At 44.7% G+C, this 21,465-nt stretch overlaps 2 protein-coding genes across 6 annotated transcripts in view; both read right to left on the bottom strand.

Moving 5' to 3' along the window:
• LOC142742384 (retinol dehydrogenase 7-like) overlaps nucleotides 1-21,465 on the bottom strand; it is a 45,167-nt gene that overhangs the window by 3,915 nt on the left and 19,787 nt on the right. For both annotated transcript variants that reach the window (XM_075852079.1, XM_075852080.1), the window contains exons 2-4: nucleotides 5,008-5,328; nucleotides 707-965; nucleotides 193-350 (exon numbers count right to left, since the gene is read on the bottom strand). In XM_075852079.1, the coding sequence (XP_075708194.1) occupies nucleotides 193-350; nucleotides 707-965; nucleotides 5,008-5,320 (730 nt within the window). In that variant the 5' untranslated portion in view covers nucleotides 5,321-5,328. The remainder of the gene's footprint in view (nucleotides 1-192; nucleotides 351-706; nucleotides 966-5,007; nucleotides 5,329-21,465) is intronic.
• The window catches only part of NACA (nascent polypeptide associated complex subunit alpha), a 495,234-nt gene that overhangs the window by 465,101 nt on the left and 8,668 nt on the right, over nucleotides 1-21,465 (bottom strand). The gene's annotated exons all lie outside the window — the stretch shown is intronic.

Genomic DNA, 21,465 nt, shown 5'->3' with positions numbered 1-21,465 from the left:
AATGTATGAACGCTGCAGATCTGACCACTGGGACCCCCAGTGATAATGAGACTCTCCCATGTCCCCTGTCTGAAAGGAGCGGTGGTCACGCATGCACACTACTGCTCCATTCATTCTCTATGGGTCGGATGTAGAAAGCCGAGCACTGTTTAAGATACAAAATTTCTATAATCTCTTGAGCATTATACTCACATTTTTCATAGTATTGCTGTCCATAGCTCCTGCGGATTTCCTCTGGTACTCGGGCCCATATTTTATTGTTGCTCTCTTTCATTAATTTAGCAATTTGCGTTGCAAAGAAACCAGGTTCTATAATACAGATCTTGACACCAAATGGTTTTAACTCGTGACTATAAGATAAAAATACAGTCAGCTTTAAAGACTTACAAATCTGTTTTTGCTTTCTATTAGACCTTACGTAGAAGATATTATTATTATTATTATTATTATTATTATTATGGTCCAGTTTTCTATGTATCTGTAATAAAGCACCTCCGTATAGCTGCAATTTATACAGAGACATATGGAGGTTTTTTCTGTTGGATTCTGTATGAAGTTTTGTTTCTAGGGAAAAACATCCTGTGTAAAAGTATATCTGCATCTGTAGAGTTATGTCATTCTAGCCCAAACTACTGTAAGGCCAGTGTGAAGCAATGACAATCTGTAAAGCAGGAACATAAAGACATAATAATAAATTATTGCTCACCGGAGACTATCGGAGAAGGATTCCACTCCATACTTAGACATGCAGTATCCCCCTCCACAGAAGGTTACTCTACCCGCAACGCTTGCAACATTTACTACACGTCCACGAGCTCTTCGAATTAAAGGCAGCATTTTAAGAGTAACGTCAATAACGCCCAACAGATTCACATTCAGGATTTTATAAAAATCTTCTTTAGTCAGCCATTCATTTGGGGCAGTTGGCACAGAAATACCAGCATTATTCACTACACCCCAGAGACCTAGGATAAGAAAGTGGAAGATGGATAGCTAAAAACATTTTGTTGAGATGTTATTTAATGTGATTTCACCAGGAATTTTTATAAGTCATGTATCTTCCTATCATTTATATAAATTATTTCCTTTTTTAATGTAATTTTTAATGCATTGAAGTAATTGTAACGAAGACTAACGTCAGACTGATAAATAGTAAATGTAGTTGTTTCCTGTGAGCTAATGCAATTGCTTTTCTGTAAACGTATTAAACAACACATAATGTATTCATAATATCAACACCTAGCTTAGAATTGCGTTTTTCATGCTGCATTTTTAAAAAACGATCCACTTAAAAACTGACCTTGTTGCTCAAATTGCTCTGGAAAGATAAGAACTGGACTGTGTTTGGTTTCTATAGGCAACAAGGCCAGTTTTTGTGTTAGACAGTTTTGATAAATGAGACCACTGCTTCCAATAACAACTGACAGAATTGTAAATGCTGCTCTGGGGTATTATACAGGCTGTAATTCAGGATTTGTACAAGATAATTAATACAATGTGTTTTATAATAAAAAAAACGGTGTTCAAGATCCTTAGTATCTTGAACCTGATCATGTATTGGTTGATAGTTTTTGGTTTCCTGTGTTGCATCTAAATCTTGTATAGGTGTATTCTTAGGAAGCTATACCTAAAAAGAAACCTTGTTGCGGAGCTGTTTCCTACTCGTGAAAATCCTTTGAGTGGTACCCAGTAATGAAAAAAGTAACGTTGAGCTTGTGCAAATAAAGTGTTTTAATTGTGATCATAAAAGAAACGCGTTTCAGCTCCTTCATCAGGCAGTATCACAGAGATAGGTTAGTATGTGAATAGTGCAAGTATTTGTACATAAAAAACCGGGAAGAAAAAAACGGGAAGAAAAAGGGGAGCATATATGTTACATTTCAATAAAGTAAAAAACAAAACAAAACAAAAAAAAAAACGACGAGGAGGTAAGTAAGTAGTAGATCACTAAGTTGTTTGACGTTGTAACATTGTTTTCATTGGTAGCAAGCTACTTATACGGATACACCAATATATGGGATACGGCTTATGTGGTATGACCCCGGGGATGTCAATATAAGATTTGATTCGGTTGTGTTATAGAAGGCAGTACTTAAAATATAGATAAACATAAGTGAACAAGTTCGTATACCTATAAATACAAATGTCATGCAGAAGAGGTGACATAAAAAGGAGAAATTTACATTTCTGGAAGTGCTAAGTGACACGATATATATAAAATAATATTAAATTAAATAAAAAAATAGAGTGATATGGGAGGAGGAGGTTTTAAAAATATAGAGTTTGTTTAACTGGTTTGTTAGAGGTTCACAGTTTTTATATAATGTTTTTGGAGATCTCATTTAGGCTCGAATGCACTAAAGCAGGGGTCTCAAGCACGCGGCATGTGGCCCCTGGGGCTGTCATCTGCGGCCCGCGGGACACAGAGCCGCTAGTATCGGCTCTGCTCCGAGACTCTGGAATTCCCTGACATCGCTGTCCACATATGAACAGCGATGTCTGGGGCTTCCCCAGAGCCAGAGTCCCGAGCAGAGCGCTGGTGTCGGCTCTGCTCCGGGACTCTGTGGAATTCCCTGACATCGCAGCCCATATATGGACAGTGTGTCAGGGTCTTCCCCAGAGCAGAGTCCCGGGCAGAGCGCTATTATCGGCTCTGCTCCGGGACTCTGGGGAAGCCTCTGACATCGCTGTCCATACATCGACAATGATGTCAGGGGCTTCCCCAGAGCAGGAGTCCCAGTGAAGTCAGGAGCACAGCTGTAGTCCCAGGAAGAGCCTACTAGCGCTCTGCCTGGGACTCCAGCTCTGGGGTTGCCCCTGACATCTCTGTCCATATATGGACAGTGATGTCAGGAGCAGAGCTGGAATCCCAGGCAGAGTGCCAGAAGCGGCTCTGCTCCGGGACTCCAGCTCTGAGCAAGCCCCTGACATCACTGGGGCAGCCTCTACAGAGGGCACTGGGGCAGCCTCTACAGAGGGCACTGGGGCAGCCTCTACAGAGGGCACTGTGGCAGCCTCTACAGAGGGCACTGTGGCAGCCTCTATAGAGGGCACTGTGGCACTATCTACAAGTGGGTGTGTGGCAGTATCTGAAGAGGACACTGGCATTATCTAGGGGTGTGTTGCATTATCTACAGAGGGCACTGTGGCCTTCTCTACAGAGGGCACTGTGGCCTTCTCTACAGAGGGCACTGTGGCCTTCTCTACAGAGGGCACTGTGGCCTTATCTACAGAGGGCACTGTGGCCTTATCTACAGAGGGCACTGTGGCCTTATCTAGGGGTGTGTTGCATTATCCACAGAGGGCACTGCGGCAGCATCCACAGAGGGCACTGCGGCAGCATCCACAGAGGGCACTACGGCAGCATCCAGAGGGCACTGCGGCAGCATCCACAGAGGGCACTGCGGCAGCATCCACAGAGGGCACTGTGGCACTATCTAAAAAGGGGCTGCCCAATCTTGACATGTGTGCTAACTGAGCCGCCGGACTGCATTTAGCGACACTTAAACTGGAAAGCTGGATTGTTGAAATAACTAATTGATTAACAATAATTTTGTATTGTATCAAATTTGAAAGTAATGCGGCCCGTCAACTTCCCATTTTTTCTATATGCGGCCCACTTACCCGGCCGAGTTTGAGACCCCTGCACTAAAGTATTCAACCTATAGATCCAATAAATTTCTTGTCGACAAAGGGATTCAAATCTATTTGCTTGGTGTGTATCAATGGAGTCAATGAGCATAACAGTATAGCACTTTAAATCCCCTTCATGTGCCAAGGTACAATGTTTCGAAATACTATGGACCAATAGTTTTTTATTGCAAATAGAGCGATGCTTATTCAGGCGACAGTGTAATGGTTGGATAGTTCGCCCTACATATTGGACTCCACAGATGCAATTGATAAGGTAGACAACAAATTGGGATTGGCATGTTAGCCTGTGTTTGAGGGAAAAAACTTCCTGAGTACTATTGCTAGTAAAAAGAACCACAATTGTGTTCTATGCTGGTGCAGCAGAGACAGCGATTTTTACCAACATTTGAAATTCCCCAAGGGTAGTAAAGGAAGGGTTTTCGTGTTATTGTTATTAGTTAATGACCAATGTTAAACTCTACTTGGGGCTAATATATTCTTCAAAGTTGGCGCTCTACAGTATGTGCATTTAGGCCTGGTAGGTAGAAAGGGTTTTAGAAATGGGTCGTGAGTGAGAACATGCCAATGAGTACTTAGAATTTCTCACATTTTTTGTTAAAAGTGGTGATAAAATGTAATTTACTCAATTGGTTGAGTTTGTCCTTTGAAGTGGACTTGTCTGTAGTTGTTAAGCAATCTATTTATTTTAGCCTTTTAGTTTTTTGATAAGCTTTTTTTTACCTTTGATCTTTTATCAATGCCACTCCCCTTTTTCGTCCCATTTTTTTCTTCTCGGTTTTTTAGGTACAAATACTTGCACTATTCACATACCAACCTATCTATGTGATACTGCCTGGTGAAGGAGCCAGTATGGCTTCAAAACGCGTTTCTTTTATGATCACAAATAAAACCCTTTATTTGCACAACCTCAACATTACTTTTGGATATTCATCACTGGGTACCACTCAAAGGATTTTCACGAGTAGGGAACACCGCTGCAACAAGGTTTCTTTTTAGGTATAGCTTCCTAGGAATATACCTATACAACTTTTTTCCCATACTGTAACCGGATGAAATTTTGCATCCGGACGAACCCGCGGCTTGCAGTTTCCTGGACCTCTACATTCCCTAGAATATGTCTACAGGGATGCCGTGCTCCTAGCACGACATCACCAGGTGAGGACTATTCAATAGTCTCTCATTCTTGACAATTTCAAACGTGGGATAACGCCCTATGTCTTTTTCTCTCTTTAAGTATATCTAAATCTTGAGAACTTATGTGAAAAAAGTAAAAAAAAGTAAAGCGCATGTAGCCGATGCTTTGCTATAATGGATGATGTACAAAAGAGATAAAAAAATAAATAATGATTTGACCTTTATCTCCTACAATGGAAGCAACCCATGTAGCTGCAGCATTCACACTCTGACTGTCAGTAACATCAAGGATCGCAGTCTTCAGCCTACTAGATGACTCCTTCTTCAGATTTTCAGCTCCTTTCTGTGTAAGACAAGCTGCAAGTACATGCATGCCACGTCTGTCCAACTGCTTGGCTGCTAAGTTTCCAAAGCCAGAGTCACATCCGGTGATCAGCACATGCTTATCTATAAGATTTGGTAGAATCAAACGTCTTTGGTTCCACCTGAAGAGGTAGATCAAACCTAAGACCACAAGAAGAAGCAGCCACATGACAGGTCCTAAAAAGAAAAATCAGTGAATAAAATAAAAATAAGCACTAATTATAATACACTATCAAATATAATACACTCTCCGTTCATAGATAACAAAGAACAGTCCAAAGCCTAGTCACATTTCACTAAATAATCTAAGTGTTGTTAATTTATGGACATCAGCCTTTTTTATTATCAGAACACATATTGGGCCTCATTCATTCTCGAACAGAAAAACTGGTCTTTCTTCCTATATCAAACATTCAGAACTCAGCTATAATTTCTTAGGCCCCTCTTGCACTGCGCCATACATTTATAGGTGCCCTTGTGATGCGAAAAACTTAAACCCCTTTTTTTCCCATTCGTATATTTTATTGTGCAGAAGTTTTAATTTTTTTTTAAAAACCAATATATATTCGATATCAGTATTTAGGGGGAAACAGTCCTTCCATTTTCAAATATGCCCCAGTATCATTGATTTATCTCCAGAAATATAATATTATATCTTTCTAAACAGACATCCAGACCCATTTTAAAGGAAATATGTCATCAGAAAATGACCTATAAATCCAGTTTGTCAAACATACTTTTCAAGAATTTTTGGTCATTAAAAAATTATCCTCACAATAGACTGACCCTTCCTGTTCTATAGAGATCACCTGTCAGCAGTCATTTCATCATCACAGGCAGGATCAATGAAAGGTAACACCTATATATAGATAACACAGGAGGCACAATTGACAATAGGTGATGGACACAGCTGCCCTCGTATCCCTTACTGCACAATGGCCTTTGCACAGGTCACAGAGCATACCTAGAACCCCCATTAAAGTCAATGGGTCCCCTCCTGTTCACAGGTTCCTATGGTCCATGTGGCTGGTGTAAACCATATATTTAAATACGGTTAAAAGCAGCTCAGGAAAGATGGCTGCCCCCATAATCATATACAGAAAATAGAATTTTAAAAAAATCTACAATCAAAAAATAAAAACAGATCTCCATCATATTAAACTCTTAGCATGCAAACCTCCCATCTTTCAACGATCAGAAAGAGGGACAACAATTTTTTTTTAACATTAACTCGCACCTCTAAGCCTGCCCAATCCCGTCCATACACACCCAGATCCATTTGTGCCCACATACAGTATCATGACCCTAGAGTGCCCCCAAATGGTATCATGCCCCTAGAGTGCCTCCACAGTATCATGCCCCAGTAGTGCCTCCCACAAGAAGCGGGCTGGGGGGCAGGGTGGCATGTGCCCCCCGAGCTGGTGCTCCAGTAGATGTTTAGGGCCGTGGGGAGTTAAAGAGAGCACAGTGGAGCACTGGATAGAGGGGTGGGAGCTTTCGCCACAATCCCTGTGATTCTCCTGAACAGAACATTTGACCACCGGCCGGGTGGTTGCATTATATGATGTCACATCTGATGTATAATGCAGCTGCACGTGGTCACACACTATGTGCAGGAGAAATACAGGTTCTGTCTCCGACCGGGCTGTAGTAAAATATGGGGCCCTGCAGTTTGCTGCAGTGCATCGCCCCATCTACCGTAGTTCACAAGCAGGCAAGGAGGATAGAAGAAGAAAGGGCTGGGGAGGAGGAGCAACACACAGCTCTCCTCACCGTCTGCCTGCAACTTGTAACAGGCAGCTGAGAGACGATTCCTCTATGGAGGTCAGGACAGGTAAAAGGGAAATGTAAGGATACAAACACACACAGCGTAAACACTACGGATTCATAGCGAAAAATCCACAGCGTTTTACAGTAGCAGCAGTGTGGATGAGATTTCAACAAACCTCATCCCCACACTGCGGAAAAATGGCGTAGAAAAAAACCGCACATAAATTGACCTGCGGTGCGGTTTATTCAACCACAGTAGATCAATTAATGCTGCGGAAACGCAGCTCTTCTGTTGCAGGTTTTCCCATTTAATTCAATGGGGTGCTTAAACCCGCAACAAAGTGGTGTGTGTTGCAATATTTTTGTGGCGGAATCACAGTGATTCCACTGCAAAAATCGCAAGTAAGAAAAAAATATATAAAGTTATACTTACCCAGAGTTCCCTGCTCTCCAGTCCGGCCTCCTTGGATGACATAGCAGGCCATGTGACCGCTGAAGCCAATCACAGGCTGCAGTGGTCACATGGCCTGCAACGTCATCCAGGGAGGCCAGAGTGGATGTCAGAGGAGGAAGGGGGTAAGTACGTGCGATAATTTGCAGAGCAGAATTTACGCTCACAAAAACGCACCACAGTGTGGTGCGGGATTTCGGATGGCATTCCGTGCATTGTTCAGGGCGGATACGCTTTTCAACTTGACGCAGTGTATCCGCCCTGAATACGCCGTGTGTGTTCCTATCCTAAATGTTATGTTTGGGGGAGGGGATTCATTGTAAAACGTTTTTGTGGGGGAGTGGGGACTTGGCTGTGAATGCTGTGTGGGGGAGGGGATTCATTATCCATTTTTTGGGAGAGGGGGAACTTAACGGTAAATTTTTAAAGGTGAGGGGATTCTGTTTAAAGGCTATGTACACCTTTGAAAAAGGTTTTTTATTTATTATAAAAATGTGTGTATATCGGTGTGATTGGTGCAACTTTGTAATTACATTTTATTTAAAATTATTTTTACTTTTTGAGACACAGATGCTTTGTATCCTGTATATAGAGCAGCTGTATGTAGCGCTGAAACCTGAATCAGTCAGGTGCGCGGGACTGACGGGTTAAGTGACAGCGGGTCCTGGATTCAGCGCAAGATACAGCTGCTCTGTATACAGGATACAAAGCAGCTGTATCTCAAAAATTAAAAATTATTTTTAATAAAATGTAATTACAAAGTTGCACCAATCACACCGATACACTGCTCGAGACTTGTTTTAAAAAAAAATAAAACACAGCATCAGCTAGCGCTTTGCTCGGGACTCCAGCCCTGCTCCAGACGTCAATATCCATATATGGTCAGTGACTTCAGGGGTTTCCTATCGCTGGAGTTCCCAAGCAGAGCATCAGCTGATGCTCTGCTCAGGTACTCCAGTACTGCTGCCAACGTCATTGTCCATATATATACAGTGACAGTGACGTTGGCAGAAGTACTGTAGTCCCCAGGCAGTGCATCAGCTGATGCTCTGCTCGGGAACTCCAGCGATAAGAAACCCCTAAATTTACCAAATATGGATGTCGGGAGCAGGGCTGGAGTCCCGAGCAAGCGCTAGCTGATGCTCTGCTCGGGACTCAAGCAATAGGCAATGTGACAACCCCTTGCGGTCATGTTCACGAACAGCACATGAAGCAAGCCCTCGTGTGGTGCTGCGTCGGAGTGTCATCATTATTAGAAATGCTCCAGCACTTCCAGGAACAATTCACGAGGTTTGAACTGTACCATTTAGTACAGAATTTTGAATTAAAGTACATTAGTAAGTTACTTCGTTTCACATAAATATATTATTGCAATACAATTTTTGGTCACCGGATAACCCCTTTAACCCCTTCGCGCTCAGCGACTGAATAGTACGTCGTGGGAGGAACGGCCATTTCGGCCATCTTCCCGACACATACAGGAGCTGTGACAGCTGCTGTCTCGCATAGCAGCTGCCGCAGCTCCTTAAGAGGGGACCGATCGCTGTGTCCCCGCTGATTAACCCCTTGGAAGCCGCGTTCAATAGCGATCGCGGCTTCTTAGGGGTTAAACTACCATCGTCGGCCCACTACACGATAGCGGCCGGCGATGGTGGCTATGGCAACCGGACGCCTAATAAAGGCGTCTGGCTATGCCATCTACGGAAGCCTAGTGGGTCCTGACTAAGTCAGGACCCACTATGCTTGCTGTCAGCGAGTAGCTGACAGCTCTAATACACTGCACTACGCATGTAGTTCTGTGTATTAGAATAGCGATCAGGGCCTCCTGCCCTCAAGTACACTAGTGGGACAAAGTAATAAAGTAAAAAAAAGATGTGTAAAAATAAAAGTTTTAAAAGTAACAAAAAGTTAAAATCCCCCTTTTTCCCCTATCAGTCCTTTATTATTAATAAAAATCAATAAATAAACTATACATAATTGGTATCGCCGCGTCCATAACGGCCTGAACTGCAAAAGTATATCATTATTTATCCCGCACGGTGAACGCCGTAAAAGAAAATAATAATAAACCGTACCAGAATCACAATGTTTTTGGCACTTCACTTCCCAAAAAATGGAATAAAAAGAGATAAAGTCAGATGTACCTAAAAATGGTACTGATCGAAACTGCAGTTCGTTATGCAAAAAATAAGTCCTCGCACTGCTTTCTTGATGGAAAAAAAAAAGTTATGGCTCCTAGAATATGGCAACACAAAAAGTAAATGATTTTTTATAAAAAATATTTTATTGTGCAAACGCCATAAGACATAAAAAAAACTATAAACATCTGGTATCGCCGTAATCGTATCGCCACCTAGAATAAAGTGAATTGTAGTGCATGGTGAATTTATAGTGCATGGTGAACTCTGTAAAAAAAATAGAATAAAAAACAATAGTAGAAAGGCTCTTTTTTAGTAGAACGCCTCTTAACAATAGATCAAAAAGTCGCATGCACCCCATGAAAACTACAATGAATTCCTCAAGGGGTCTAGTTTCCAAAATAGGGTCACTTTTGGAGGGTTTCCACTGTTTTGGCACCACAAGACCTCTTCAAACCGGACATGGTACCTAATAAAAAGGAGGCCTCATAATCTCCTAGGTGCTCCTTTGCTTCGGAGGCCGGTACTTCAGTCCATTACTGCACTAGAGCCACATGTGGGATATTTCTTAAAACTGGAGAATCTGGGCAATAAGTATTGAGTTGCGTTTCTCTGGTAAAACCTTCTGTAAAAAAAATGGAATAAAAAGGATTTTCTGACAAAAAAATTATATATGTAAATTTCACCTCTACTTTGCTTTAAATTCCTGTGAAACACTTAAAGGGTTAATAAACTTTCTAAATGCTGTTTTGAATACTTTGAGGGGCCTAGTTTCTAAAATGGGGTGTTTGATAAGGGTTTCTAATATATAGGTCCCTCAAAGCCACTTCAGAACTGAACTGGAACCTAAAAAAAATAAACAAAAATAAAAAAAGAGGCCTTTTCTTATACCACACCCCGATGTACCGTATGGCCGTGTCCAGGATGCGTTATGAGGCAATACTTTGCTTCTTACATTATACTGATAATGAGCAGTGCCCACCCTGAGATGACCCCAGTTTTGACCGTTTCTATTTCAGTGCCCGGTTTTCCCAAGCATACACACCCAAGAATTGTATTTCTATTGATGAGTCCTTGGTACATTTTAAAGGGAGGCTTCAATTCCACCAGTACCTACCGAGTAAGAGGGCAAGGTATGGAGTCAAGAGGTATAAGCTGTGTGAGAGTGCATCAGGGTATACCTACAAATTTTGGATATATGAAGGAAGGACACCAGTATTCAGCCCCCTGAATGCTCCCCCTTACTTGGAGTTAATGCAAAAATTGTGTGGGATTTGGTGCACCCACTGCTGGACCAGAGTTACCACCTCTACCTAGATCATTTTCATACCAGTGTCCCACTCTTCAAGTGCCTCGCTTCCAGAAGTACTGCGGTATGCGGCACTGCTAGAAGAAATCTGAGAGGCCTCCCTAAGCAGTGGCGGATTATCATTAGGGCGGTTCGGGTCGGCCGCCCGGGGCCCAAGGCTCCCAGGGGGCCCATAGCCACCCGAACCCCCTCATGCCCAGTGGTGTCTCTAGCACTGGAGGGAGCCCCGGTGCCAGGACCGCACCTGTCATGACTCATGAGACGAGGGGAGCTTTGCTCCTACTTAGCAGCCGTGGTCTCTGCTGCTTTAGAAGCTCCCCCTCCAGCCCCCTTCCCTGCTCTAAACATCTCTCCTCCTGCTGCTAGCTGTCGGGACATAGGGGAGGGGAGACTGTCGGCGGGCTCTGTGTCGGGCTGTGAGCAGGAGAAGAGCTGCAGTGAAGACTCACAAATATCCTACATAAGAGGTAAGTGCATGTGTGTTTACAATGTGTACTTTATATGTTTATAATGTGCATACTCATGTGTGCTTTATATGTGTATAATGTGCATACTCATGTGTGTTCACAACGTGTACTTTATATGTGTATAATGTGCATACTCAGGTGTACTTTATATGTGTATAATGTGCATACTCATGTGTACTTTATATGTGTATAATGTGCATACTCATGTGTACTTTATATGTGTATAATGTGCATACTCATATGTACTTTATATGGGTATAATGTGCATACTCATGTGTGTTCACAATGTGTACTTTATATGTGTATAATGTGCATACTCATGTGTACTTTGTATGTGTATAATTTGCATACTCATGTATGCATATGTGTGTGTGTGTGTGTGTGTGTGTGTGTGTGTGTTTGTGTATATATATATATATATATATATATATATATATATATATATATATATATATATTTCAGCAGCAATTCCGCAGAAACTAGCAGAAATTTTGCTGCAGAAATTGGTGCGTATTTTGCTGCGTTTTTCTCAATGTTGGGAGATGGGGACGTCTCCTCTAAAAAACACACCAATTCTGTCCACTTTCCGCAGCAGGAATTGACATGCTGAAGTACGAGAAATAGGCACCGCAGGACAAAATGTCTGGTCGGAAATTTTACGCAGCGTCTGGATGAGATTTGGTAAATCTCACTCGCTTTGCGGCTACCGTATTCTGCGTATTTTCCGGGCAGAAAATACGCAGCAATTCCGTTAAGTGTGGACAAGCCCTAATACAGTAGCAGCAGAGTAGATTAGATGTGAACAATTCTCATCACACGCTGCGTAAATGATAAGTGGGGGAAAAAAAAGCTCAGAAATTGACCTGTGGTGCGGTTTTTTATTCCGCAGCATGTCAATTGTATTTGCGTAAACGCTGCTCATTTGTTTCGGGTTTTCCCCATTTAATTCAACGGGGAGGTAAAACCCGCAACAGATAGCAGATGTTATGTAAAAACGGAATTTAGAAAAAATAAAAATCTTATACTTGCCCAGAATTCTGTTTCTTCGTCCAGGCCGGCCTCCTGGGATGACGTTTCACAACATGTGACCGCTGCAGCCAATCACAGGCCAATCACAGGCTGCAACAGTCAAATGGGATAAAATTTCATCCCAGGGCTGCAGTGTAGCGACGCTGTGTAGCACTATATACAAGGGGGGGGGAGCGCTGTGTGGCACTATATATAAGGGGGAGTGCTGTGTGATGCTATCTATAGGGGGCTGAGTGATGCTATCTATAGGGGGCTGTGTGACGCTCTCTACGGGGGGTTGCGTGTGTGGCGCTATCTACAGGGGGATGTGTGTGTGGCTCTATCTACAGGTGTGTGTGTGTGTGTGTGTGTGTGGCTCTATCTACAGGGGGTGTGTGTGTGGCTCTAGCTACAGGGGGTGTGTGTGTGGCTCTAGCTACAGGGTGTGTGTGTGTTTGGCTCTAGCTACAGGGTGTGTGTGTGTGTGTGTGTGTGTGTGTGTGTGTGTGTGTGTGTGTGGCTCTAGCTACAGGGTGTGTGTGTGTGTGTGTGTGTGTGTGTGTGACTCTAGGTACAGGGGGTGTGTGTGTGGCTCTAGCTACATGGGGGGTTGACGCTGTGTCCCTGCACAGTGTGATACTGTCAGTATGTAGGGACACAGCCCTGTGAAAGGGGAATCGTAACACCCATTTGTTAATGCTTGTGCAAAAAGGTAGTGTTAGCAATAGTTACAGCGTGGCAGGGTGGCTGTGGAGAAGGGGGGCCCAAGTTTTGGTAACAGCCCAGGGCCCATGATCTTCTTAATCCGCCACTGTCCCTAAGACACTGTTTGGGCAAACAAGAAGGGGTGAGAGCCGGGCACATTCTAGCAGCAACATATTGTGTGTCAAGTACAAGAACAAGAGAGATGTCCTTGTATTGACAACAAAACATGACCACAACTGTACCCATGTACCAGTATGACGTACCAGTACAGAGACCCCCCAAACCAGACTACATCCTGGACTACAATAGGTACATGGGAGGGGTGGACTTGTTAGATCAAGTCCTGAAGCCCTACAGCGCCATGCCGTGTGGTATAAGAAGCTGGCCGTGCACATCATACAGATGGCATTGTACAATGCGTAAGTGCTACATCGATGTACAGGCCAGAGGGGAACTTTCCTGGAATTTCAAGAGGTTATCAAGAACCTAATCTTTAGGGACCAAGAAGGGGGGGCACCCAGTACTTCTGGAAGAGAGGCCACACGCGTCATACCAGGGCAACACTTTCCAGGAGAAGTTCCCCAAACTGGCAAGAAGGGAAAAAGTCAAAAGAGGTGCAAAGTCTGCTATAAGAGGGCGATAAGGGATGACACAATATACCAATGTGACACGTGTCCCGAATAACCAGAGCTCTGTATGAAAGAGTGTTTTAAAATTTATCATACATCCCTTGGTTTATAATATATCGGCACAATATATGGGCACAATATATCGGACACCGAATTGGCATATATGTAAAGAAAATTCCAAATCTCACTCTGCACCATCTGCTGCGCATTATCTTTTACACAATACCTGTGAGGTCAAAATGCTCACTACACCTCTAGAAGAATGCCTTAAGGGGTGTAGTTTTTAAAACGGGGTCACTTCTCGGGGGTTTCAACTGTACTGGTACATCAGGGGCTTCTGCATACATGACTTAGCACCAGAAAATCCCCAGTAGGCCAAATGGTCAGGGCCGCCATCAGGAATTTCAGGGCCCCCTACAGCTAAATTTTATGGGCCCCCCTACCGTGGCACCGCCTGTTAACGGAACTATATCATGGTACCCAGGGCCGCCATCAGGGGGGTATTAGGGGTACTGATGTGAGAGGCCCGGCCAAACCTAATTGAAAGGGGGGCCCGGCAAACTGCCGCGACTTGCCTTTGGTAGAAAAAAAACAGGCCCCGTCAAAGGCCCCGTCAAAGACCGCCGCCCGTGCGACCGATCGCGCGCACCCGCAAACTCCCGCGCATGCGCACCCGCGACCGCCTGGAACCGCGCACCGAATTTTGAGGCAGATTTTGACCTGCCCACACTATCTTGCCGCGTTTTTTGCCCGCGGCGATTGAGGACAGCAGACAAAAAACGCAGGGAAAAATGCATTTTCTGCCTCCCATTGATTTCGATGGGAGGTAAGAGGCGGAACCGCGACAAGAAAGGACGTGCTGCTTTTTCTTTTTTCCGTGACTGGCTCCCATTGATTTCAGATTAAATCAATGGGAGGCGGTTTTGGAAGTTGTTTGGTGTTGATTCTGACGCAGTGTCCGAGTCAATATCAAGGGCCAAAAACTGTGAACTGGGCCTTATTGTTAGGGCTTATTCAGACGAACGTGTAATACATCCGTGCAACGCGCGTGATTTTCACGCGCCTCGCACGGACCTATGTTACTCTATGGGGCCGTTCAGACTGTCAGTGATTTTCACGCAGCGTGTGTCCGTGTGTCCGCTGCGTAAAACTCACGACATGTCCTATATTTGTGCATTGTTCGAGCATCACGCACCCATTGAAGTCAATGGGTGCGTGAAAATCACGGCCAGCACTTCCGCAGCCGTATAAACTATGAATGAAAACAGAAAAGCACCACGTGCTACAAACATACAAACAGAGTGTCATAATGATGGCGGCTGCGCGAAAATCACACAGCCACGCATCATACGCTGCTGCCACACGGAGGTGTTATGGACCTTTTGCATGTGCAAAACGCCACGTTTTTGCGCGCGCAAATAGCACACGCTCGTGTAAATCCGGCCTTAGGGTAGGAACACACTAGGCATGAACGCTGCAGATTTTATGCAGCACATTTTATTGTGGAAAATCCGCAGCGTATTACAGTCGCAGCAGAGAGGATGAGATGTGAACAAATGTCATCCACACGCTGCAAAAATAATGGACCTGCAGTGTGGCTTTTGGCTTTTTAAGCAGCAGCGTGTCAATGTATTCTGTGGAATCGCTGCTCCTCTGTTGCGGAAATGCCGCGGTTCTGCCGCAAAAATCACACATGAGAAAAAAAAAAAGTACTTTTTTAAATTGATAAAGTTTAGACTCCCCCGGTCGTAGTCCTGGTGACGCGATCCTCTATTCTTAGCGCAGCCCCGCCTCCTGTCATGACGTTTCATCCCATGTGACTGCTGCAGCGGTCACATGGTCTACAGCATCATCCCAGGAGGCGGGGCTACGTTCAGAAGAGAGAGATGCGTCACCAGGACTACGGCCGGGGCAAGTCTAAACTTTTTTTTCCCTGCAGGATTCCCGCAGCGGACATGCCTCACGAAACCTTCGCCACTATTTGGTGCGGTTTTGCTGGCAGAATTCCCTGCGGCTACCGGGGCGGATAAGCTGTGTAGTTTTACTCAGCATATCCGCCTAGTGTGTCCCTTATGATGTCGCTCCTGGAGCTGCTGCCGGTCTCTAAATAGGCAGTTGGTCCAGTAGAATTTGGAATTATTTTTTTTTGTGAACCAGCTTAAAAAAATACAAAACTTTTGTGTTAGGGCCTGTTCACATCACCGTTCGCTTCCGTTCCGGGGTTCCGTCTGAGGTTTCCGTCGGGTGAACCCCGCAACGGAAAGTGAAAGTGACAGCACAGCTTCCGTTTCCGTCACCATTAGCGCAGTCGACTACGCTATTGATTCCGTCCGAAAACCAGCCAGAATGGTGACGAACGGAAACCATTAGCGATGTTTCCGTCACCATTGAGATCAATGGTGACTGAAACGGAAGCTGTGCTGTCACTTTCCGTTGCGGGGTTCACCCGACGGAAACCTCAGACGGAACCCCGGAACGGAAGCGAACGGTGATGTGAACAGGCCCTAACACAAAAGTTTTGTATTTTTTTAAGCTGGTTCACAAAAAAAAATAATTCCAAATTGTACTGGACCAACTGCCTATTTAGAGACCGGCAGCAGCTCCAGGAGCGACATCATAAGGGACACACTAGGCGGATATGCTGAGTAAAACGACACAGCTTATCCGCCCCGGTAGCCGCAGGGAATTCTGCCAGCAAAACCGCACCAAATAGTGGCGCAGGTTTCGTGAGGCATGTCCGCTGCGGGAATCCTGCAGGGAAAAAAACGTTTAGACTTGCCCCGGCCGTAGTTTAGGTGACGCGTCTCTCTCTTCTGAACGTAGCCCCGCCTCCTGGGATGACGCTGTAGACCATGTGACCGCTGCAGCAGTCACATGGGATGAAACGTCATGACAGGAGGCGGGGCTGCGCTAAGAATAGAGGATCGCGTCACCAGGACTACGGCCGGGGTAAGTCTAAACTTTATCAATTTAAAAAAGTACCTTCTTTTTTTTTCTCATTTGTGATTTTTGCGGCAGAACCGCAGCATTTCCGCAACAGAGGAGCAGCGATTCCACAGAATACATTGAAACGCTGCGGCTTAAAAAGCCAAAAGCCACACTGCAGGTCCATTTTTTTTTGCAGCGTGTGGATGAGATTTGTTCATATCTCATCCACTCTGCTGCGACTGTGATACGCTGCGGATTTTCCACAATAAAATATGTTGCATAAAATCCGCAGTGTTCATGCCTAGTGTGTTCCTACCCTAAGGCCGGATTCACACAAGCGTGTGCTTTTTGCGCGCGCAAAAAACGTGGCATTTTGCGCATGCAAAAGATCCATAACAGCTCCGTGTGTCAGCAGCGTATGATGCGCGGCTGCGTGATTTTCGCGCAGCCGCCATCATTATGACACTCGGTTTGTATGTTTGTAGCACGTGGTGCTTTTCTGTTTTCATTCATAGTTTATACTGCTGCGGAAGTGCTGGGCGGGATTTTCACGCACCCATTGACGTCAATGGGTGCGTGATGCGCGAAAAATGCACAAATATCGGACATGTCGTGAGTTTTACGCAGCGGACACACGGACACACGCTGCGTGAAAATCACTGACAGTCTGAATGGCCCCATAGAGTAACATAGGTCCGTGCGAGGCGCGTGAAAATCACTGACAGTCTGCACGGCCCCATAGAGTAACATAGGACCGCGCGAGGCACGTGAAAATCACACACGTTGCACGGATGTATTACACGTTCGTCTGAATAAGCCCTAACAATAAGGCCCAGTTCACAGAGTTTTTGGGCCTTGATATTGACTCGGACACTGCGTCAGAATCAGCACCAAAAAACTTTCAAAACCGCCTCCCATTGATTTAATCTGAAATCAATGGGAGCCAGTCGCGGAAAAAAGAAAAAGCAGCACGTCCTTTCTTGCCGCGGTTCTGCCTCTGACCTCCCATCGAAATCAATGGGAGGCAGAAAATGCATTTTTCGCGGCGTTTTTTGCCTGCTGTCCTCAATCGCCGCGGGCAAAAAACGCAGCAAAAAAACGCGGCAAGATAGTGTGTGCAGGTCAAAATCTGCCTCAAAATTCTTTAAGGAATTTTGAGGCAGATTTTTTTTCTGCCTGCAAAATACTTTGTGTGAACAGGGCCATACGTAAACAGCACTTTTACACACTTTACTCACCGTGTCAGAAGAGCTGCTGCTCCCACTCCAGTCCTCTTCAGGCGAGGTCCTTCAGGCGAGGTCTTCCAGGCGAGGTCTTCGGTCCAGACGTCCAGTCCTTCACCTCCAGCCAGGCTCCAGGTAAGTTGGGTCCATGTGTGTGCGCGGCCGATCGCAAGTGCGATCGCGGGTGCGCGCGTGCTGTCGAGGCTGCGAGCGTGCGTGCTGTTGCTTCTGCGAGCGCCCGTGCTGTCGCGGTTGCGCGCTTTTGCCGGGTGCGTGCTCGGACGGTCGCGAGTTTGCGGGTGCGCGTGATCGGTCGGCGGTGTTTGACGGCCCCCATGAGAGGGGGGGCCCGCAGCTCACGACATTCATTTGGTGAAAAAAACGGGCCCCTTTGTAGGGGCCCGTTTTTTTCTACCAAAGACAAGTCGCAGCAGTGGCCGGGCCCCCCTTTCAATTAGGTTTGGCCGGGCCCCTCACACCACTACCCCTAATACCCCCCTGATGGCGGCCCTGCAAATGGTGGTTCTTTCCTTCTGAGCACTCCCATGGGCCCAAAGGGCAGTTTATCACCACAAATGAGATATTGCCACACTCAGGACAAATTGGGCAACAAAATGGGGCATTTTGATCCCTGTGAAAATAAGAAATTTTGATCAAAAATAACATCTTATTGGAAAAAAATAATTTTTTTTTAATTTCACAGCCCAATTCAAATACGCGCTGTGAAAAAACTGTGGGTTCAAAATGGTAACAACAACCACAAATTAATTCCTTCAGGGGTGCAGTTTCCAAAATGGGGTCACTTTTGGGGGATTCCTTTTTGGCACCTCAACACATCTTCAAACCTGGCATGCTGCCTAAAATATATTCTAATAAAAAAAAAAAAAAGAGGCCCCAAAATTCACTAGGTGCTTCTTTGGTTCTGGGGCTTGTGTTTTAGTCCACGAGAACACTACAGCCACATGTTGGACATTTCTAAAAACTGCAGAATCTGGACAATACATATTTAGTAGTGTTTCTCTGGTAAAACTTTCTGTGTTACAGGAAAAAAAAAAAGAGAACAAAATTGAAATTCAGCAAGAAAAATGAAATTTACAAATTTAGCCTCCACTTTGCTTTAATTCCTGTGAAATGCCTAAAGGTTTAAAAAAAACTTTCTAAATGCTGTTTTGAATACTTTGAGGGGTTCTAGTTTTTAAAATGGGGTGTTTTACGGGGGTTTCTAATACATAGGCCCCTCAAAGCTACTTCAGAACTGAACAGGCACCTTAAAAAAAAGGCTTTTGAAATTTTCTTAAAAATATGAGAAATTGCTGTTTATGTTCTAAGCCTTGTAACGTCCATGAAAAATGAAAGAATGTTCAAAAAACTATGCCAATCTAAAGTAGACATATGGGAAATGTGAACTAGTAACTATTTTGGGTGGTATAACCATCTGTTTTACAAGCAGATGCATTTAAATTCAGAAAAATGCTATTTGTTCAACATTTTCTCTAAATTTTGCAATTTTTCAAAAATAAACACTGAATATATCGACCAAATTTTACCACTAACATAAAGCCCAATGTCTCACGAGAAAACAGTCTCAGAATCGCTTGGAAAGGTTTAAGCATTCCGAAGTTATTACCACATAAAGTGAAATATGTCAGATTTCAAAAATGGGCTCTGAGCCTTAAGGCCAAAACAAACAAGGCTGCGTCCTTTAGGGGTTAAGGGGTTAAGCTAATCGAGAAGACAGAAATGGTAAAAATATTTTAATTCTGTATGTCTTGCTCTTTGACTAAGGGTAAGTTCACACAGGGCTGATACGCTGCGTAAAGTTACACACTACGCAGGGAATTCTGGCCAAAAAAACGCACCAAATTATGCCAGTTTTCCGCTCTGAATGTTTGCTGCAATGAAGAAAAACAGCTATACTTACCATGGTGACGCATCCCTCAGATGTCCTGACGTTCTGCAGCCCTGGGATGACTTTTCATCCCATGTGACTGCTGCAGCCTATGCATAAGATTTTTTTTCTGAGTTACGATTTTTGTGGCTGAATCACAGCTTTTCCGCTGCATAAATCGCAACATCTGCTGTTAGTTGCGGGAGTTACCGCCCTATTGAATTAAATGGGGAAAACCCGCAACAAAAAAGTAGCGATTCCGCAAATATAATTGACATGCTGCGGACAAAAAAACTTCACCGCAGGTCAATTTCTCAACATTTTTTCCGCCCATCATTTATGCATTTATGATTTCAATGGTAAAAACGGTGTTCTGTTGCGACCGGGCGTTTTTTTTACGTGTCACTTCTTGAGCCGTTTTTGGAACCGTTTTTCATAATAGCATCATTCATACGAAGGCTCATTCCCCATCATTGCCCAGTATTAACAGGGCAACGATCAGCCGATAAATGAGCAAGCGCTCGTTCATCAGCTAATCGGCTTGTTTACGCGGCCAATAAAATTGTCGCTAGTCGGCAGCACATCTCCATGTGTAACAGGGAGATGTGCTGCTGACATGATGGATATTTATGAGGAGGACCGATCATAGTAACAATCGCTCCACCCAGTGGCGTAACTACCGCTGTAGCAGCTGCTACGTGGCCCGCGGCTTTAGGGGGCACCGTGCCACCCACCGACACGCCCCCCCATATGCCCGGTGGCGCCGCTAGCAACCATTATGGCTGCTACAGCGGTAGTGACGATACTATGGGGCCTGCGCCGTCGAGCCTCTAACATGTATGGGCCGGGCAGCACGGGCCTTCTCAGGGGGCCCTGGTGCTAGCGACTGCCACCCCCTCTTGTAGTAATTGTACTTGCGTCTATAGCACGCAGGTAAAAATGCATGCATTAGTGCTGAATAGCCGGGCACGTTCTGTGCCCGACCATTCAGCGCCTTACAATGACGCTGATTGGCGGGGCAAAATTACTTGCCCTGCCAATCAGCACCTTTCAATGATGCTAGCGGTGCAATGACGTCATCGAGCCGCTTCCTTGCTTGAAAGGCGCTGATTGACGGGGCAAGTCATTCTGCCCTGCCAATCAGCGCCTTTGAACGACACGCCGCTTGCGTCGTTCAGCTCCAGCAGACCTACTCAAAAGAGAGCAGATCTGCATTGCCACCGGACAGCGCGGGAACGGGATCAGGGTGAGTATGTCATTTTTTATTTTTTTTTCAACTAAAACTGAGTGGCGTTATCTAGATAGAACCCCCAGGGGGAGATATACAGTGGAGGAAATAAGTATTTGATCCCTTGCTGATTTTGTAAGTTTGCCCACTGTCAAAGTCATGAACAGTCTAGAATTTTTAGGCTAGGTTAATTTTACCAGTGAGAGATGGAATTTTGGCCCACTCCTCTTTGCAGATCATCTGTAAATCATTAAGATTTCGAGGCTGTCGCTTGGCAACTCGGATCTTCAGCTCCCTCTATAAGTTTTCGATGGGATTAAGGTCTGGAGACTGGCTAGGCCACTCCATGACCTTAATGTGCTTCTTTTTGAGCCACTCCTTTGTTGCCTTGGCTGTATGTTTTGGGTCATTCTCGTGCTGGAAGACCCAGCCACGAGACATTTTTAATGTCCTGGTGGAGGGAAGGAGGTTGTCACTCAGGATTTGACGGTACATGGCTCCATCCATTCTCCCATTGATGCGGTGAAGTAGTCCTGTGCCCTTAGCAGAGAAACACCCCCAAAACATAAT

The sequence above is a fragment of the Rhinoderma darwinii genome, chromosome 2, assembly GCF_050947455.1.
Source record: "Rhinoderma darwinii isolate aRhiDar2 chromosome 2, aRhiDar2.hap1, whole genome shotgun sequence".
NCBI classification, from domain to species: Eukaryota; Metazoa; Chordata; class Amphibia; order Anura; family Rhinodermatidae; genus Rhinoderma; species Rhinoderma darwinii.
Note: the sequence above shows the minus strand (reverse complement) of the source record. Positions and strands in the feature narration are given on the sequence as shown.